The following is a 21,470-nucleotide window of genomic DNA, read 5'->3' as shown; positions in this document are numbered from 1 at the left end:
CCCCCACCCCCGTTCCCTGTATCCCAGCCATGCTCCATCTCACCTCAAGATCTTTGTACCTGCTTTTCCCTCTGCCAGGCACATTCTCCCCACCCCCATGTCCCTTCTCCTGGTTCTGCAACCCCTTCAGGGCTCAGCATAAATGCATTTCCCCAGGGACTCATTGAGGCTGGTTCAGCCCCTGCTCTGTGCTCTCAGAGAACCCCAGATATTTCCTTCTCAGGACCAAGCACACCTGTAATCCACAATCCTTGGGGTAATTCTTATTTACTAGGATTCTTCTGCTCATCTGTAAGCTCCCTGAAGGCAGGTCCAAGCCTGTTTTGCTCATGATGTACCCCCAGTGTTTGGCTCTGTGTCTTGCACATAGTAGACACTCAATAAATATTTATTAAATGAATACATGATTTGCTGTGTGGCCCTAGGCAAGCCTCTTTGCCTCTCTGGACCTCACTTTCCCCGTTTGGAAGCAAAGCAGCTAGATGGTCTTTGAGGGCCCTCATAGGAACTGCTCAGAGACAATCAGACTCTCATAGCATGGTAGTCCCCAAGACCTTGCTCACTACCCCCGCCCAAGCTCCGCTCCCTGGCAACATGTGCACACAGCCTACATTGCTTTGAATGACTTTGGGAAAACTCCAGAAGCATGGCTTCCTCTCCAGACTCATCTATTACCATTTAGAGGCAGCTCAGGGAGGCCAGGCCTCACCACCAGATGCCAGCTAGGAAAATGCTGGGGAAAGTTATTGCTTATAGACTCTGACTCAACCACCAGTGTGAGCTCCTGGCAGGCAGGAACCATGTATGAGTCTTCTGTGCCTGAGAGGTAACCAGCCCAGGGCCTGGCACTGACTTGGCATCAGGAAACACTTTCTGAATTCAGTCTGGCACTTCAGGGGCCTTCTCCAGACCCAGAGAGTCTCTCTCTGGGAAGCACCTCTCTGGTCCTCCCTCCACAGTCCCAGGCAGTGCCTGCTCCTCTGCCCAGCGTAGGACAGGGCAGCTACTCACTGAGGGATGGTCCTCCTGCACTTTCCTCTCTGGTACAAAATCTAGAGGAAGGAGTTTGTCCAATGAGACACTTCTTCATTTCTAGACTCTTGAGTTCATCTTCGAAAAGGATGACGGGGAGTCCTGACTAGAGGGCTGGCAGTACTGTGGTAATGTTACAGCTGGTAAGACCCCAGGCCATATGGTGGATACATACTTTCACCATCACCCTGACTGACTGGACAATGACCCAAGACCACCTTAACCCCAGTGGCCCAGGCGATCATTACGGCCCCCTGTCCAAAAAGCCTTGGGAAAGATACCATTCAGCAATGGCAGAGCAGGCCCAGGCTGGCCAGTGAGACAGAGGTACTGAGGCAAAAAGTCGCCAGAGCCTCAAACAAATCCTCCTGACCTCGTGGGATGCTATGATTTGCCAAGTTTGGCCAAGAACAACACAAAGCTCACCTCTGAGTAGAACCTGCCAAACTCTTGCCTACACCCTACCAGACACCTTTGCCAAGGAGAGAGTGACCCAGGCCTGCATTTCGGAGGTAGGTGTGGCGGGCAGTGAGTTATGGGGCGTACCTGCTCAGGCTTGATGGGCTCTGTGGTGGTGAAGATGTCCGAGTAGTGCTGCCTCTCAAACACACGGTCCAGCACCTCCAGCTGCTGCTGCGTGAACAGGTCTCCCCGCATCTGCTTCCGAAGGAAATCTCTGCCCGGAAGTGAGTGGCCATTCGGGACTGGAGACTCCTGAATACCTTTGATGAGCATGAGAGAGGAAAGGTGAGTGGAACTTATTTAAGTCACTGAAGAAAGACATGTGAGACACCGAGACTGGGAAGAGGATCTGAGACACCCACAAGCCCAGCCCTCCCTAACAAGAAGAGGAAACAGAGTGAGGCTTAGACCAGGGAACCTTGCCGGAGGTCACCCTGCTGGTAAGTGCACAGCCAGCCTCCCATAGCCATGTGTCAGGCACTGTGTGAAGCCCTTTTTACATCCATTACCTCACCTAATCCTCAAAATGACCCCCCAAAGTAGGTGATGTTACTTCCCCATTTTGCAGATGAGAAAATTGAGGTTTGGAAAGATTAAGTGATTTGCTGAGAATTTGAGCTCAGGCAGCCTGAGCCCAGAGACTACATCCTTAATCGCTAGGTGGTCTACCACCCCTGTACTGCATATCCCTCTTAGAGGCACAGTTTTGTCCCACAGCTGGTGCCACCATACCATGTGGTCAGCTGATGAAACACTGTACTAGCAAGGCTGTGAACAGACATTCTCAGGCAATTCTGATGGGAGTATATGGGTTACCCACCTCTGATAGACAGTTTGGCAAAATCTATCAAAATCACAAATCCCTTTAATACAGCAAGTGCACCTCTGGGAAATTATTTTACAGCTAGACTTGCACATGTGTGAAGTGATATAGATACAAGGTTAGAGCAGCAAAAGACTAGAAACAACTCAAGAATTTATTTGTAGGGGACTGGTTAAATAAAGTATGGTATATCCACACAGTGGAATATTAAACCCGTTGCCATCGAGTCGACTCTGACTCATAGTGACCCTAGAGGACAGAGTTGAACTGCCCCGTAGAGTTTCCAAGGAGCACCTGGTGGATTTGAACTGCCAACCTTTTGATTAGCAGCCACAGCACTTAACCACTACGCCACCAGGGTTTCCAGTGGAATATTAAGCAGCAGTAAAAAATAATGAGGACATCCTCTATGAATTGATATGGAAAAATTTTCAAGATACATTGTTATATGAAAAAAAATGAAGTACAGCACTGTATGTATAATATACAACTTTGTGTGTAAAAAGGGAGACAGTAAGCCTTTATGTGCATTTATATACATATGTACAAAGGAGTTCTGGAAGAAAACAAAAAATATTTACAGTGGTTACTCATCTAGGGTAGATGGGAGTGGAAAGACAGAGACTTTTCATGGTACATTTTGTTTTGTTTTTAGACCTTTAAATATATTGTCTAATCAAAAACTTACAAAGAAAGTATAGGATTAAATTATCTATGTTCTGTAGTGTTAGCTATTCAAATTGTAACAGTCCTTGCCAACAATGCTTACATTTCAAAGAAAATGTTATGAATTATCAAAGAAAAAAGGAAATGAGATGAAATATCTTTTGTGAGCTGTGGGCTTGAGCTGTTCAAAATAGAGCAAGGAGGGCAAAAATTTTGAGTGAGGAAATGGCTTCAGGGGCTCCATCATTCCACAGGGTGCTCTAGGACCATGCTGCTCACACAGGGCTGACCGGAGACACTGTTGAAATCAAGAGCCAGAGGTGGGTCATCTGCCTTGGCCGTTGGGAAGTGCCAGGGGAAACCAGCATGTTTCAGGTGCTGACAGGTACCTATACACAAAGCCTCACCTGACCCACACATCAGCACACTGCTGCCCTAAACCTCATCCTTCACGTCAAAACCCCACCCCTGTGAGGAATGAGAGCAAGCCAGGAGCATGAAGCAGTGGGGTATTGTGTCACTGAGATGCTGCCAAGTTGGTGCTTCCCCAACTGTCCTATCTGGGGGCAATGACAATGCAGAGCCCAACATTGGAACAAAGACACAGCTTTGGGTGCTCACATGAGTGCTGGCCTTCCAAAGTGCCCAATGGTGACCAACAGGCTCAGAGAATCCTTTATGGTAAAGGCCTTCAGAGGCAGCTCATGAGCTCCTGAGAAAATGGATCCCACAGCAATTTTGGCCCAAGAGGATACCATAGGCTGGGCCACAGTCTGAATGACCAGACACATGCCACACGTGGGCCAAGAAGGAAGCCGGTCTGTCTGACCAACAATCCTCAGCCTAAAGCCTGGGATCCTCCTCTGGAAGCCTGTGACATTGGCCTCCCACGAGACAGGTGCTGGCTCCTCCCAGAGAGCATCATCCTCATAGCTCCTTCTTCCTCATGGCCCCAGTCGCTCCTGCCAAAGCTGGATCTTGGCCTCAGTCCTTAGTGCTCCCACCAAGTTTCTCCCAGTCAGAGAGACCATAGCCACTTTCAAGAGACTTCTCCCCACCTATCAATTTCAATTATATTCCCAAGTCCCATCCTGCCTGTCAGTCATCTCCTGATGACTCCCACCAAGGTCTCGCCCCACCCCACTGGCCCAACCCTCCCTCCTGCTGCTCCTTCAGACATGCCCCAACTCTGCCCTCCAACCGAGGCCTCTCCCAGTCTACCAGGCTGTTCTCCCACAGAGGTCCTCTGGCACAATCCACCCCCATGGATTGTGGAAGGGCAGAGCTTCACCTCCACTGAGGACACTCAGAGAACACGATGAAGCTGAGAGCTCCTCACCTCTGCTTCCTGAGTAGGGCCTGGCACAGAGTAAGGCTCAGTGCACATGGCTCTCAGGGCTTGTGTAGGGGGTCCTTGGAGGCACTTCCCCCCGAGGACACCACACATACTCTGAGCACAGGCAGCCACAGGAAGAGAACTGGCACTGTCCTGCTCTGGTTGTCTGAACACTTTCTTACAGGCACCTGTCGGCTGGGCCTGTAAGAAAGTCCAGGCTAAGGTTGGGGGGAAGGGAGTTTACCTTAATGGGAGTGAAACAACTAGAACAGAAATAACGAGAATGTTGACACAATGTGAAGGATTAACCAACGTCGCTGATCATTATGTCTAGAAACTGTGGAATGGGAGCAGGTTTTGCGGTGTATGTTTTCACCAAAAATAAAATAAAATATTAATTTTAAAAAAAGGAAGAAAGAAAGTCCAGGCTGCCTTGGTGGTCCAGCCAGACACTCCCAGTTGAGGACTGTGAGCTGGGAAGAGCTGCCTCTCCAGCCATTTACCCGGACCATAACTGCTCTTCCTGTTCCGCCCCAGCCAGCACCTCCACTTGCTTTCTTTACTGGGGAGGGGGATGAAGGCTACCCTGTCACTCATATAAAAGATGGCTAAAGCCTATCATTTCCTTAGGAAGGCTTGGGACACTGAGGTGCCTCCTATACATACAATCATTTATTCATTCTTTAACGAACATTGATCAAGTGCTTATTCTGTACCAAGTAATGTTTCTAAAAACAAAAAATCAAGGAATACAGTGATGACCTACCCAGGTCTTTCCTTTCAATCTAGAGAGGGCAGCCCACATTAGTCAAGAACTGCACAAATAAATATGATTACAAACTGTGATTAATGCTAAGTAGAAAAAAGTACATAGAAATACACACACATGACCATGTACAATGCGGGAACAGGGTATGACCTCATCTGGGGAGGGTCAGGGAAGCCTTCCAAAGGGAAGTCATGCCTGAACTGAGAGTAAAGAATGAGGAGGCAGCAGGGAAAAGGGTGGGGGTGGAGAAGGCATGCCAGCAGAGAGACCTGCCCTTACAAAGGCCCTGAGCTAAGAAGGAGATGAAAGGAACAGAGGTAATGAGGGAGAAGAGGCCCCAGGGACATCTGGAGAGGCAGGCAGGGGTTGGACCAGACAGCTATAGAGGCCACAGAGAGAATCTGAGCCCTGCTGTGGGAGAGTGGGAAGTCCCAGGAGTGTTTAATCCAGATACAGGGCTGGGCCACCACCCATCTGTCATACTGTGGCATATTGCTATGATGCTGGAAGCTATGCCACACGTATTTCAAATACCAGCAGGGTCACCTGTGGTGGACAGGTTTTAGCAGAGCTTCCATGCTAAGATAGACTAGGGAAAAAGGCCTGGCTATCTACTTCCAAAAATTAGCCAATGAAAACCCTATGGATCACAGAATAGTGTCCGACACTCTGACTCACTTAGGGCACATCATCAGAAAAGATCAATTGCTACAAGAAGACATCATATTTGGTGAAGCAGAGGGCCAACAAGGGCGTAGGAAACCCTCAGTGGGATGGATTGGCACCATAGCCACAACGATAGACTCAAACATGCTGACAATTGGAAGGATGATGCAGGACCAGGCAGCATGCTATTGTACATGTTGTTGTTAGGCACCATTGAGTCAGTGTTGACCCGCAGTGACCCTGTGTACAACGGAACAAAACACTGCCCAGTCCTGTGCCATCCTCATAATCATTGTTATGCTTAAGCCCGTTGCTGCAGCCACTGTGTCAATCTATCTCATTGAGGGTCTTCCTCTCTTTACTAAGCATGATGTCCTTCTCCAGGGACTGATTCCTCCTGATAATGTGTCCAAAGTATGTGAGACAAAGTCTTGCCATCCTTGCCTCTAAGGAGCATTCTGGCTGTACTTCTTCCAAGACAGATTGATTCGTTCTTTTGGCAATCCATGGTATATTCAATATTCTTTGCCAACACCATAATTTAAAGACATCAGTTCTTCTTCGGTCTTCCTTATTCATTGTCCAGCTTTCACATGCATATAAGGCGATTGAAAACACCATGGCTCAGGTCAGGTGCACCTTAGTCCTTGAAGTGACATCTTTGCTTTTTAACACTTTAAAGAAGTCTTTTGCAGCAGATTTGTCCAATACAATACGTCGTTTGATTTATTGACCACTGCTTCCATGGGCGTTGACTGTAGATCCAAGTAAGATGAAATCTTTGACAACGTCAATCTTTTCTCTGTTTATCATGATGTCACTCACAGGTCCAGTTATGAGGATTTTTAATTTTCTTTATGTTGAGGTGTAATCCAGACTGAAGGCTGTAGTCTTTGATCTTCATCAGTAAGTACTTCAAGTTCTCGTCACTTTTAGCAAGGAAGGTTGTGTCATCTGCATAACACAGGTTGTTCACGAGTCTTCCTCCAATCCTGATGCCACGTTCTTCTTCATATAGTCCAGCTTCTCAGATCATTTGCTCAGCATACAGATTGAGTAAGTATGGTTAAATGATACAACCCTGATGCACATCTTTCCTGATTTTAACCACACAGTAGCCCCTGTTCTGTTCAAACGACTGCCTCTTGGCCTATGTACAGGTTCCTCCTGAGCACAATTAAGTGTTCTGGAATTCCCATTCTTCACAATGTTATCCAAAATTTGTTAGGATCCACACAGTCGAATGCCTTTGCACAGTCAATGATACACAGGCAAACATCTTTCTGGTATTCTCTGCTTTCAGCCAGGATCCATCTGACATCAGCAATGATATCCCTCCTTCCACGTCCTCTTCTGAATCCAGCTTGAATTTCTGGCAGTTCCCTGTCGATGTACTGCTGCAACCGCTTTTGAACGATCTTCAGCAAGATTTTACTTGTGTGTGATATTAATGATATTGTTCAATAATTTTCTAATTCTGTGGGAATCCTGTTGTACGTAGGTCGCCGTGAGTCAGAGTCGACTCAACGGCAGCAAACAACAACAGGAGGTTTTAGCGTCTGAAAAGACAGAATTTCACCTTGTGGGAGTTTGAAGGTGCTGCACTGGAGTCAATCTGAGGCCGCAGGTCATCCAAAGTGCCCACATGGAACATATATCATTCCTTGTTGACACCATTTTCCAAGACAGGCACTGCCTCCAGGATTCCTTCTTTCATGCCCCAGCCAGTTCTCCTTTCCTGTTCTGAGAGTTCTGACCACTTCTCATATATTATATTAGGAATCCAGTTCCCCTAGGGCCTTCAGTCCCACACTGCACTGTGAGCCACTTTCAGGGCCAAGACTGCAGTTCATTCATTTCTGTCCCCCCCCACAGAGAACATTTGTAGAATAAATGAACAAATTAATAATACCTGTGACAACCATATTCACGCTGCATGTCTGGTCTGCAATGCCAGGATCCCTCCACCTCATCTAATTCATTCATTCATTCTTCCCTCAACCTACCTAAGTGATCAGGTGCTGTGCTAATGTTAGGGATACAAGGATGGGCAAAAGCCAACCCAGTTGCGGTCCTCATGGAGTTATGTCCAGTGGAGGAAACAAACAGTAATTAAAAAAAAAAAAAAAAAATTCAACCAATAAAAAGTGCAAGTATCAACCAAGATGAATACTCTAACCAAAAAAAGAACCAGATGGTTCTGAGGGCAGGGACATGGCTGACCTATTTCTGGGTGCCACGTACCGTGGGTGTACAGTGAATATGAGCCACGCAAATGGATTATATGCTCAGAGACAGCTACAAAAATGAATACAACAAAATCACCCCTTGTAGGAAGGCAGGTCTGAACCTCCAGGCCTTGGTGTACGCTCTCCTAGTGTTTCTCGTAGGCGCTGCGAAGATGCTGCCTGACTTAATTGGGGAATGTAGTCTTGGAGGCAGGCTACGGAAATGCTCAGACCCATTTTATTCCAGGGAGAAAACTCTGAACTCACAATGTGAATGGTATGTTTAAATATATGGAGAGACATGGGCAAAAGCACAAAGGTATACGGGGGGCATGGTATCTTTAAATCTTTTTTTCTACTCCAAATCAAATAATATGTAATAGACCCTGTGCTGGGGTTAGTCAACCATGGCTCGCAGAATTAACATTCTGGAAGCTAGCTTCAGGGGAGCAAGGGGCAGGAAGCCCCGTCTCGGGGAGCAAAGAAATGCTGGCTTTAAATTTCAGATTAAACCAATGTTATTCACAACCCAGCTTTGAAGCTAAAAGCTTTACACAGTCGGGTCTGGTCATGCAAAGGGGGAGGAAAGCAAAATAGCCTCAGATTCCCATCTGTCAAAAGAAAGTTGTCTCTTGTGTGTCTTAAAAGATCATAAACCCATTGCATTTTCTTCAGAGCACAGGACATTCAGGGTTTTTACATTTTTCTTGGGGGGGTTCTGGCTTGTTTCTTTAAAAATCATCATGCACTTATGTCTACCGATGCACACTAGGAGAAAAAAAATAAAAACAAACAGGAATCTCCGCAATCCCTTCTAGCACCGTGGCCTTTGGGATGTAACCCCCAGTCGGAGGCTGAAGAACCCCAAGAAAGGAGGCTGGAACTACTGGATAAGCCTATGGCCTTTCTCAGAATCCAGCTTCTTTACAGAGCCCAGCCAAGCCTCCCTCATCCTCACAGTCACTGCTCAGCATGGCAGGGTGGTGGCAGGGCCCAGGGGGAAAAGGGTTGAGAGCCAGCAGACCTGGGTTTGAGCCCCAGCTCTGCCCTTAATCACTGTGTAGGCCTCAGAAGCCCTGTCAATAAACTAAGTAGGCTGGGTCAGTCGTCTCTAATCCTTTTCTCCTCCAAAATCCTTTTTATCACCCACCCTAGATTTCATCAGCTGAGTAGTATTAAATGAGCATTAACTTATTTTCCCATCTTCTTTTTTGTGCAGTCTTTATGGAGGACCCTCTAATATCCATTCCACCCCTAAATGATTGCTCGAGCCAGCCACGGGGTTCCATTCTCTTTGCCAGTGCTTGGCTTAATAATGGGTACGTGAGGCCAACCCACTGGCAGGAGAAAGTCAAAGACAGGAAGAAATGGACCCTTTTTTCTTCACTGGGTTACATTTAGTCTTCAGCCTTTTGAAACTGTGAAAACAACTCCCAGATTCTATTACTGTTTTTATGGGCTACAACACCACCCCCTCTCAAGTTTGAGTCCTCTCCAGATCTGCTCTGCAGAGTTCCATGGTAATTGACATCCCTGCCAGTTTGCTACTTCCAACCCCAGGACTCTGGCACCCACCATGCCCCAGATTTGCTTCTGGGGTGAGGATGGGGGATACAACCAGGTCTTGGCAGAGTCCAGAGCTAGGGTGGTTTGGAAGACTGAACTGGTGTGACCTGGGGCACTTCCAGCTTGGTTCAAGTGAGCCCTGGGAGCTTGGGATGGTCTCCTCACATGGCTGGAGTGGCTAATTCTAAAAGCAATCTCTAAGGCAGAAGCCAGCCAAATTTAGATCACGCTAATTTGCAACTTTAAGATATTATTCCAGACGCAAGGAACACTTGGTGAGGACAGTAGTGGCTCTAGAAGTTCTCCATAGGAGGGGCTATGCGTAATCACAGATTATAATGCGGAAGCAGAGGATTTTTCCTGGGGCTACGTTAGCCAAATGTCCTGCATAAGATCAAAAGAGCATCATCATCTGTCCCTATCGAAGAAAGAAGGGGTACCGACAGAGACAGTGGGGACACGAGCTCCTCCAAGCCACCATGACCTCATCCTGGATGAAGCCCTGCTCAGTGCCAGCCACTTTGTCACATTATTTTCACATCCTTTAACTAGTTTGCTCCCCAGAACATCTGTGCAAGCAAGGTATGTGTTTTCTTCCTATTTCATAGATGAGAAAACCGAGGTTCAGAGAGGTTGAGTAATTCATCCAAGGTCACTTGACTTGTACGCAGTGAAGGCAAAATTTGTACCTCGGTCCCTTATCTGCAGATCCAGTGCGCTTTCCACTTCCCTTTATTCTTCAGGTCAGCTATAAAGACTAAAGCCCTTTGTTTCCTCATCTGCACACTGGAAACAACGGTAGTGCAGGACAACCCGTGGGGCTATTGTAAGAATTAAATGATAATCCCTGTGACCGTTTTAGCACAGTGCCTCACACAAAGCTAGTGTTCAAAACATGTTAGCTGTTGTCATCATTTGCATTACGAAAAAACCCTTCCAAGGCTCCGCTAAGACAAAGCACAAACCTCCCATCCCTCCCTTATCTGCGCCCGCACCTCACTTGCCTTGTCACAGCCATCCCTTCATTCACCCTACAATGGCATCCCAGCAGGCTACTTGTCATTCCTCGAAGAGTCCTTCACTGTCACTCCTCAATGCCACCGTCCATTCTGTTCCCTCAGCTGACACACTCTTCCGCCCCTGCCCATCAACACTAAGCCAAAAAGCCACCTCCTTTCTGAAGCTGCCTCCAAGCCCAAAGGCAGAATTCATTGCCCTTCCTTCCATGTGTCCTCAGCAAGGTGCATAAGCCACCACAGTGGCCTGGATTTTACTCCTCACAAGCATTCCATCCATGCGGTCAATCCTCTTGGAACTCCCATCTTACAGCTGAGGAAACTGGCCCAGACAGATGAAGTAACTTGCTCAAGGTCACACAACAAATGCATGGCAGAGCACTTGCACATCCCCACTCCGTCTCTTACAAGCCTGTGACTGTTAGCAAGTTCTTTAACCTCTCTAATCCTCAATTTTCTCATCCGACAAATGGAATAATAATGGTATCAACTAAGAGTATGAGCTCTCTGAGGGCAGAGCCCATGTCTGGCTCACCTCAAGCACAGGAGATGGTAATAGACGTTTGTTGACTGAATGAGTGGCCCAGGAAGACTCAGGGCTGAATGGTTCACGGGAACTCAGCAGTGGGACAGTCACTGGCATCATCAGAGAACTCAGGAGAAAACCATCCAGGAGTGACCATCACTTATGTCAGGGATCCCAGAGGAGGAAAGAAGCGAAACAACTGAAGGTTTATGCTCTGCCTACTTCTAAGAAAGATTTGAAGCAGCTCATAAAACTTTTAACTCCAGAGGATGAGAAACTCCCAAAAATCAGTTGAGTTCTAAGCTTCCTGGGGGCACAGGTCAAAAGCAAAACATAGCAAGTCATATATTGCTTAGAGTTCAACAACAACAAAAATGCCACTAATTCTTCTACTCAAAATAATTCATGGAGCTTCTATTTGATGCCTGGTGCTCTTTTGGGTGCTTAGGGAGATCCAGAGATAACTAACAACGGGGAAGGAGTTCTGGAGGAGGGGCCATTTGAGTCCGACCTGGGCGAATAGGGACAAGACATTAGGATTGGGGATAGGATTCCAGGCACAGGCAACAGGATTCGGTTGGCAAACATTTCCAGAGCATCTAGGAGGCAGGCCCGTGCCGGGGATGAGGGTGACAGGACTGGAAATGTCCCGTGGCAGCCCAGAACAAAAATCAATGTTCTGGGTGATTTTATAAATCCCATCCTAAACTGGGGCTGCAGACTGAGAAAAATCAAAGTGGCATGGGGGAAAATTCCATTGGAACTGCCATTGTTCAGCCATTAGTTTCACTCAATTTTTCCTCTCAGAGAGGGAAAACGCGAAATTGTAAAATTGCCAAATACGTTCAGGTTCGACCAGCGTGAATCTGATTGTGCCGTGTGTTACCAATAAGCCACAGGCTGTCAGTGAGGGAAAGGCCCCGAGGCGTCTGCTGGTTCCACACTCAAGGATGGCAAAGGTGAGGCCAGACAGCAGAGGGACTTGTCCAGGGCCTGGCAGCACATCCAAGGCCAAGCTGGGCCTAGGACAGCACAAGGATTTCCAGATCCTACTCCAAGCCTCACTGACCCATTCGCTCACTGAGCAGAGCGCACTGAACCCCGTTGGGTGTCTGGCCCTGTGCTTGGCACCAGAGCTAGAAAGAGTTTAAGTCCTAGCCTCTGTGCTTGAGTGGAGGGTGCAGACAGGTGAAAAGTGACCATGTGGTAAATAAGGCTGAGAGCCAAAGAAGTAGAGATAGGCCTGAGAGACTAACCGGAGTCGCTAACCTTACACAGAGCTTACTCTGTGTGAGCCACTGTTCTAAGCACCTTGCCTACTTAATCTTCACACAATCCTATGATGTCAAGTCTGTTATTATGCCCTCCCACTATACAGATGAGGAAACTGAAGCTCAAGGAGGTTAAGAAACTTGCCCAAGATCACACAGCTAAGAAGTGGAGGAGCTGGGACCTGAACCCAAGCAGTCTGGCTCCAGAGTCTGCTCCTAACCCTACACCAAACCATGCCACTTAATCCAGATTGGGAAGGCACGGGCAGAAGTGATCTGGAAAAGTCCCCTGGAAGAACCGAAGCCTGAGTCTCAAGGATGAGTAGGAAGAAAAGGTCCCTGGGTGGCACAAACAGTTTGCACTCAACTACTAATCTAAAGGTTGGCAGTTTGAACCCACCCAGCAGCACCATGGAAGAAAGGCCTGGTGATCTGCTGCCATAAAGATTACAGCCAAGAGAACCCTATGAAGCCGGTTCTACTCTGTAACACATTGGGTCTCAAAGAGTTGTAAAAGACTAGAAGACAATTGGTTAGAAAGGAGTTAGCCAAAGAAAGAGGCCAAAAAACCAGATTAAACCCTTTGCCATTGATTTTGACTCATAGCAACCCTATAGGACAGAGTAGAACTGCCCAATAGGGTTTCCAAGGAGCAGATGGTGGATTCGAACTACCGACCTTTTGGTTAGCAGCCAAGCTCTTAACCACTGCGCCACCAGGGCTCCAAGAAAGGGGCAGAGAAGAGAAAATGCATTCCAACCAGAGGAACAGCATATGCAAAGTTCTGGAGGCATAAGAAAGCATAGTGCATGGGGACTGGCTATAATTCAGAGTGACTAGAATGAAGGAATGGGGTGGGTGTGGGGGCAAAGTGTAGCAAGGCTCTTTCCTCTCTGTCTAGCTGCTCAGCACCATTAGTCAGAACCGAATATATACTCTGCTGTACAAACAGTGCAAATGCGTTACTGAAGCTCTCATGGTGTTGGTATAAAGAGACAGGATTTCTTTGTGCTTAAATGAATCAAGATGACCTCAAAGAACAGGCAGGAAGAAGTAATACCTTGTGCATTGCCACAGGCCAAGTCTGTTCTCTCTAATCCATACTGTCCAAGTCCATTACCTCGTGTGGTGCTACCTAATTACTCCGCCTTACAGAGAGATATGCACACTAATTAGGAAGGATGTTAACCACTATAGTGAAAATATTCCAAAGCCAATGAAATATTACTAGCAGCAAAAGGGTGATTTGTTTTGTGAATTGTGTTTTTAAATGAGATCAAAGAATGCTAAAGGCTGTGTTTTCATTATACCTGGAAAGACTTCCCATGCCTGCATCCCTTTTTTCGGCTTCCACGCACACAGCAGTCTGCCCCCATCCCCCACTGTGCCAAAATAAATAAATAAAAGGGTTTAAAAATCATATTTACTCCGATATCTTTGCTTTACCCCCATTTGGGTTTTTAAATTACTGTCTTTATTTTTTTCCCAAGGACAATATAACTAAAAAGAAGGTTCATATTTTGAAGTGTATCTACCTGATCATCGCACAAATGTTTTCAGGAGAAATCACTATATTTCTCCCAGATGGGTATGGTTTTTGTCATAGAGCAAAGTGAGAGGGAGGAAAAAAAGATAAATCATCAGAGATCCAAAAATACTTTTCATTTGGAGAAGATATCAGGCCATTTCGATGGGGCTGATGGAGTCCCTGTTCTGTCTCCATTACCAGCAGCAGGCAGCCCCAGCCAGGAGCCAACTACTGAGATTATATTCCCCATAAGATGGTCCCCGATATATATATATATATATATGATCTTCAACCTCTATTGATTGACCAATTTCACAAGCAAAGACTGGTGAAATGAAGCTGAAATGAACATCATGCTTTAACTCATTGAACCTATCAGGCCTGAGTTAATCTCACTGTCCACTGTCTCTGATAGAATTCAATTGATCAATCATGTTTCGGTGATAGTACCATTTCACTGGCTTATTGCTTCTTCATTTCAAAGCTTGACCTGTTAGATATACTCGGACTGGCTCGACTCCTCTTGGATACACAGAGATCAGCCTCTGCCTGCCAACGTGTGTCATCTCCTGTCCCAGCTGAAAAGAACTTGAGAGGCTTTTGTGTATATTGTTGTATGTTTTTCCACCCAGCACACTCATAGCAATGGCGGATTTGTGATGGCGTGGAAGGAGCAAGCACAAATTAGAAGAGGGGTTCTTCACTCTGCAAAGACACGCCATCATTTCCCCTCTTACGTAGCTAAACTGACTTGTTTTGGCTCTGTGCTAGAAGAGGCACATTCTTGTATTATACTGGCAAGTATGTGTCTAGACAGGGTAAGGCACATCTGAAAATGATAATGATAATAATAATAACAAAAACAGTAACAATCACCACCTTACCAAGGTATACTCACACTGACCTTTCACATTCGTCAGCTCATCTGACTCTTATCATAACTTCAGGAGGTGGGCAAGAGATTATCACGCCCATTTTACAGGTGAGAATGGGCTCAGAGAGGGCCAAGTGGCTTGCCCAAGACCACACAGCAGAGTCGTCAGGCAAGGCGAGATTGAGAGCCCAGACATTTCAGAACTGGGCAAGCTGCTTTGTCTCTGCTACTTGGATGAAAGAAACTTCCTCAAAACTCAATTCAGAGAATTTTAGAGCTAAGGGTGGATGCCAAGATCATCTTCATGCAGCTTGGAGACTGGGGCCCAGACACAGTCAACAGTTGCCCAAAGTCACCAAGTCACTCAGCAGCCCAACTGGCACTCAAGCCCGGATCCTAGGCCCTCTGCCCACGACTCTCTGTCTTCTTTTAAGGCCTCCTTAGTTTATGCTGAGCCAATGAGCTCCTATCAACAGGGAGAACTTCACTGTCCATTGTCAACATGGTCCAACTTGCTGTTATGGCTCCTTTGTGACATTTAATTCCCCAACTCTGAGCCAAGATGCTGTGCTTCGGGAAAGGGGCTTGGCCTGGCTGGCTGCCTGGGGGAGGTGGCTCTTGGGGCCACAAGACTGAGCCTGGCATGTGGGTCTCTGGAGGAGGCCAGGGCAATGACAGTATGCAAATAAGCCTTGCATCTGCTCATAGCTGGCAGAGTCTGCAAACTTAGGATCCTTGGCCTGAGGGGAGCTAGGGAGAAGCAATAAATAAAGCAGGAGCTTTGGGGAAGGCGCATAATGCTGAGGAGGCCAGAGATGGGGCTGGATACTAGGGGTTGATTAGGGGTGAGGGCATAGCTTCTGGGCCACCCACTGCACCATGCTGCCTACCTTACCCACAAAATCACAGCCTACCTTTCAGCAACCCCAATCCTCACATCCCAGATCCCCCAGTCTCTGTTTCAAATAGGTGGCCCTTATCTGCTCATATTCAAAATTCATTCCAAACACAGAAGATTTAAGGGGCAGGTGGTCCATGGTTTGATCTGGCCATAATGTGGAGACCACATTGGAGGAAGATGAGACAGAGGCCCAGGGGCCAGATGAGGGCCTTTACCCAGGAGAGAGCTGATAGTAGAGGTGGCTACAAAGAAGAGCGGGCAAATTTAGAGATGATCAGGAGGGAGAATCTGCAGGAGTCAGTGACTTACTGGAGTGGAGAGTGAGAGACGAGTCCAGAACACACTGCTACAGATCCCTGTTAGGGGTCCTGGGTTGTCACCCACTGATATCCCATCTCACTCGGAGCCAAAGCCAAAGTCTTCATGGTTTACAAGGCCTTACTTGATCTGAGCACCCCTCTACCCCATCTTTCTGACCTCACCTCCTCTCGCTACACCTCACTTATTCTACTCCAGCCACATTAGCTTCCTTACTGTTCCTCAAACAAACCAAGTACACCCTGGTCTCAGGGCCTTTGCACTTGCTGTTCCCTCTCCCTGAAACATTCTTCCCCAGATATCTATTTGGCTCACTCCTCCCTCTCTTAGGGTCTCTGCAGAAATGTCATCTCATCATTATGACCATCTTCCACAAAACAGCATATGCCCATCCCACCCCCTGCTTCATTCTCTGTCTTTACCTAGCTTTGTTATCCACCAGAGCACCTAACAACATATTACATATTTTCCTTATTTATTTATTCTCCCTCATCAGAGTGTCACTCACGAGGTCAGGGATTTTTGTCTGTCTTGTTCATTGCTATGTCCCTAGCAACTAGAAAAGGGTCTACTAAATAGCAGGAACACAATAAATATTTGTGAAGTGAATGGATGGAAGTGGCTAAGCGGACTTGCCTCTCTTTGGTGAAATCATCAGAAAGTAGGTGTCATGGATTGAATTATGTCCCCCCAAAAATGTGTGTGTCGATTTGGCTGGGCCATGATTCCTGGTACTGTGTGATTTTCCTATATGTTGTAAATCCTGCCTCTATGATGTTAATGAGGGAGGATGGGTGGCAGTTGTATTAGTAAGGCAGGACTCAGTCTACAAGATTGGATTGTGTCCTGAGGCAACCTCCTGAGATATGAAAGACAGAAGTGAGCAGAGAGACAGGGGAACCTCATACCACCAAGAAAGCAGTGCCAGGAGCAGAGCGTGTCCTTTGGACCTGAGGTTTCTGTGCAGAGAAGCTCCCAGACCAAGGAAAGACTAATGCATCACAGGGACCTATCCTCCAGAGCCGACAGAGAGAGAGAGCCTTCTCCTGGAGCTGATGCCCTGAGTTTGGACTTGTAGCCTACTGGACTGTGAGAGAATAAACTCCTTGTTAAAACCACCCACTTGTGATATTTCTGTTAGAGCAGCACCAGATGCCTAAGACAGTAGGCATCCCATTGAAAGTGGGAAAAAAAAAAATGGTACCAAGGAGCCAGCTGCTCCTTGGTGACCTCCTATTTGGAAAGAGTGGACACTCCCTCCCTGGGGGCATCTGATACTTCCCTTGCATGCCTGGCCTGGGGCTCAGGAAACAGACCTTCTTAAGGGAAACCAAAGGGCCCACAAGGCCTTGCCCACCACTGAGGCCACAGTGCCCACCACTGAGTCAGGAGCCAGTAAATGAATGGATGACTGCCCAGCAGAGAGGCCCAGCCTTGGAGGTATCTAAGTGACAAAGGCCGTGGAGCACAGGGTGTGAGCTCTGGCGCTGCCACTTGCCAGCTGTGTGACCTTACACTTCCTTCATCTCATCGGTGCAATGGAGTCAATAAACCGTGCCATGCCTAGAACATTAGGTCAGGGCAAGTAAGCCAGTGGATCCCAAACGTGATAGTGCTGTCTGCATAAACAAGTATCTCATGTCAGCCAACAAGGACAGAGAGTGTGGGCAGGAGAAAGCAAGCCATTTGCTTTAAAAGGACAAAATGTGTACAGAAGGGGGCACCTGGCTAAGCTTCATCCCTTAGTTCAAGCATTCATTCATCTTTTGCTGGTGCTCTGACCCCAAGCATAGCCCTGTGAGGGAATTCAGACTTGGCCCTCAGGGAGCTCATTCTCTGGCAGGGAGACAAGGTCTGGAGAGGGGATGATGATTCACGCGTGAGGAAGTACCCTGGACTCTAACAGATCCCCAAAGAGCAGGCAATGGAGGCCCAGAGACCGAGAGGACCTGCTGGGAGAAAAGGAGGGTCATGGAAAGCTTCCTCGTCTGAAGAGGTGGCATTTGAGCCAGGATTTGGACTTATGGGCCTGAGGGAGGAAACAAAGGGTATGCCAGGCAGAGATGAGATGTGGGTGAGGCTGTGCTCACCAACTGAGGGCCCCTGGGAGCTTCGCATCCATGGAGTAGAGTCATATAGTTTTCATACTCTTATCCATAAATCAGAGCCATGCCTCTATGTCTTTCCAGCTCCAGGTCTTGCAGACAATAAGTACATAATATATTCAAGTTTTTCTTTTTAACAGAGTCACAGAACTCCCCAGAGGAGGGGACCCTAGAGAGAGACCCATCTGTTCCAGTGGTTCTCAATAAGGGTGATACTGCCTCCCACCCCGAGAGGACATTCTGGAAATCTGTGAGTTATTATTGTTACTGGGGAGGAGTTATGGCAGTCAGTGGGTGGGCCAGGGATGCTACCCATCACCATCCAGCATGGTGAAGACCTGCCTGCATCCCACACATCTTTGAAATGACTCACAGATATTCAGGTTGGTGAAAACTCTCTTGATAAATATTTAGGCCATGAACCAAATTCTATTTTGCTTATATACACAAACTTGCTGTTTTAATTCAGGCTGACTTTCCTAGGAAGACAACCACCATATAAATGGAGAGGAGGTTATGCTTAGCTTTGGTTGGGAATTTTATCAAGACATGTTCACCATTTCAGAAAATCAGTTTGCTGATGGCAACACTACCAGAGATATTTAGATTGCCAGAAAACACAGCTGCCCACATTTGTAGCTGCTGAATTCATGGTGATTCTACGTGTGAGTGCAAGCAACTGACTATTATGTCTTCTGGTGTAGTCATGCCTGAGCATTTACATAATGAAATAAATCATTTTATTATAATTTTACTTTTCTTTTCCCTTTTTGTTACAGCTGAGGCATTATATTGACTTTTTTTAAATTATATGTGTAGGTAGGTTATATTTTCCTTATATTTCATTTTAGGATAGCAAAAGAAGCACTACAAAATAATTGTTTTAAAGAGGGACATTGAGTCAACAGGATTTAAAATCACTGCAAATGATTTCCAAGGACACCTCTAGCTCCACCATGCTGGGACAACTTTCCTGATCTGTCTTCCTGAAAAGGGGGTATCTCCAGGGATCTACAGTGAGAGCTTGTTCCTAAAAGACAAGATCTGGGTTCTCCCTTCTCTTCTGTAAAAACTATTTCCCAAATACAATAATGTAGCTAGGACTGAGTCGAGAAGGGACCCAGGTTCCCCAGCAGCTTCTCTTTCCTGCTGGAGCCTTCTCTCAGCTGTTTGTGTCAAGGTAAAGAGGAAAAGGCCAGGGGAAGAAAGGGCATCTTGAAAATCACTGCTCCTGCTGCCCAGCAAACATGCAGAATGTGTTTTGGAGCTCTGAGAGCAAGGGAGGTAAGACCAACACGGGTGAGGAGTAAGAGCAGGGGAGGGTGGGGTTAGGAGGCTTATGTCCTACCTTTGCCACGTGCAGAGTGATTAAGTGCTCAGGCTCTGAATCACACTGCTTGGGTTTGAATCACAACTTACTAGCTGTTTTATTTAACCTCTTTATGCCTTAGCTTTTCCATCTGCAAAGGGGGAATAGTAATTGTGTTTACACTTCTGAAGGCTGATGTGAGCACAGTGCCTGTCACATTGTGAGTGCTTAGTAAACATCAGCTGTCAGTCTCATAAAGCTGAGAAAGAAGAACATTTTTCCCCCACTGGTCACATTGTAAGATTAGGAAACACTGGGCTAGGAGCAGAGACCTGGACCCTGGCTCCAGCTCCCCTGCAGAACACTTACACTCAACTGGCCCTCAGAGACTGTCAATTCCAGCTCCCCCATTTTACAGATGGGGACACTGAGGCCCAGAAAGGGAAAGGAAATGAACAAAGAAAGCTCTCACAGTGAACTAGTGCCACATTCCCACAGACCCCTTCCACAGCATCATCCACTTTTTAAACGCACTGAGCATTGATTTGTACATCTGTGAGTGAGGGTGATCATTACAGACTGGCACCAGGGATTGCTGAATGCAATGACAGAGGAAGCCCTCAGCAAACGTTTTTTGGAAGCCTTTGCCAACTCAAGGAAAGTCGGCCATTGCTCAGCACATAGCAGGTGCCTGACCCGTATTTATCACATGCATTGCATTATCATCCGTCCTGCTTACCAGCCAGTTCCTTGAGGGCAGGGGCCTCTGATATCCGAGTACCTAACACATGGTTGGTTCTTAGTACCCGTTTGTTCAGTAAGCAAATGAATGAAAGACAGCATGCCTGGAAATAGAGCTGGAAAGCGGGGGGAGAAAGGAAGAAGGCATTCTTTGGCATCCTTAACCAGAGAGAAAGCAAGAGACCACAAAGAAGAAGAGAGGCAACCACTCTTTCCCCTCACCTGTTTTCTGAATGTGGTCTGCCAGGCCTGAGGCCGGGAGCTGAGAGAGCCACGGGGATGAATGGGACCCGGCCTGTGCCCTTGGAAGTCATGCTTTGATAGGGGAGGCAGTAGGAGGCACTAAGGCAGCCACTGTGGGATGGGCAGTCAGAGGCTGTGGGCGCTCAGAGGCACACTTCTCTGTGGGGGCAAAAGGACTCCCTGTGGCAGGTGCCATGCCTCAAAGCATGGGGATGCAGACTGTGGATAGAGATGAAAGGGAGATCATCTCTCCAGGGTGGAGGCTACAGAGAAACAGTGCCACCACGAATGGTTTTTTAGATTGTATCCAAGGGGACAAAAGCAGGCTGACATTCAGCTCTGAACTCACCAAGCCATGGCACCGGAAGAAGGATTGTCTTTGTGCCTTCTTCTAATTTTTCATTGGTGCAAGAGACAAAAAGTTCATCACCAGGGCATTACCCAGACACACCAGAGCCCGCCCCAGGCCAGAGGGCACAGGGAAGAAGAGGTTTGCCAATCCAACAAGCAAACAAGGAATGTAATGAACTCCTAATCCCAACTGTGCACTGTGGTTCAAGAGGAGAGGGGTGTCCGTCGCCATCCCAGCCCCTCGGTCCAAGGCAGATTGGCAGCCGGTCTCTCCTACGCAGGCTCGGCTCCTGACACTCCGCCTGCCCGCGCCCCCCACCCCCCGCCCGGCGCCCCCAGCCTCGCCGCGCATCATCTGCTCCGCTGCCCAGCTCCCGGCTGCCGCGCGCCCGCGCTCCCCGGGGCCCCGAAAAGCTGGCATCCGTTGTTACCATAACAAACTCAATTGTTCGCAGCAGGGCCCTGGCAAATAAAGTCATTCATTACGGGCCTCTCCCGGCCGCCGTGGGCTGCGCGGCAGTCAGCAGGCCCCTCGCTGCCCCCTCGCGGGCCAAGACACGCGCCATCGCCATTACCTGCCGGGGCCCGGCCCGCGGCGCCGCGGCCGCCACGCTGCGCCCGGCGGCCCGTCGGCGGCCGCGCCGCCGGGGGAAAGCCCGGCCTGCGATTAGTTTTATCTCGGAACGTCAATTGACTTATACTGATTGGCTTCCTGCCGCCAAATGTCAATTAAATTGCA

The 21,470-nt window shown here is 47.7% G+C and overlaps 1 protein-coding gene across 7 annotated transcripts in view; it reads right to left on the bottom strand.

Moving 5' to 3' along the window:
* The window catches only part of PAX5 (paired box 5), a 202,929-nt gene that overhangs the window by 135,194 nt on the left and 46,265 nt on the right, over positions 1-21,470 (bottom strand). For all 7 annotated transcript variants that reach the window (XM_004372255.2, XM_012554347.2, XM_012554348.2 and 4 more), the window contains one exon: positions 1,579-1,754. In XM_004372255.2, the coding sequence (XP_004372312.1) occupies positions 1,579-1,754 (176 nt within the window). The remainder of the gene's footprint in view (positions 1-1,578; positions 1,755-21,470) is intronic.

The sequence above is a fragment of the Trichechus manatus genome, unplaced genomic scaffold, assembly GCF_000243295.1.
Source record: "Trichechus manatus latirostris isolate Lorelei unplaced genomic scaffold, TriManLat1.0 scaffold00016, whole genome shotgun sequence".
In the NCBI taxonomy this organism is placed as follows: Eukaryota; Metazoa; Chordata; class Mammalia; order Sirenia; family Trichechidae; genus Trichechus; species Trichechus manatus.
The sequence above is the reverse complement of the archived record's forward strand: the minus strand, read 5'-3'. Positions and strand labels throughout refer to the sequence as shown.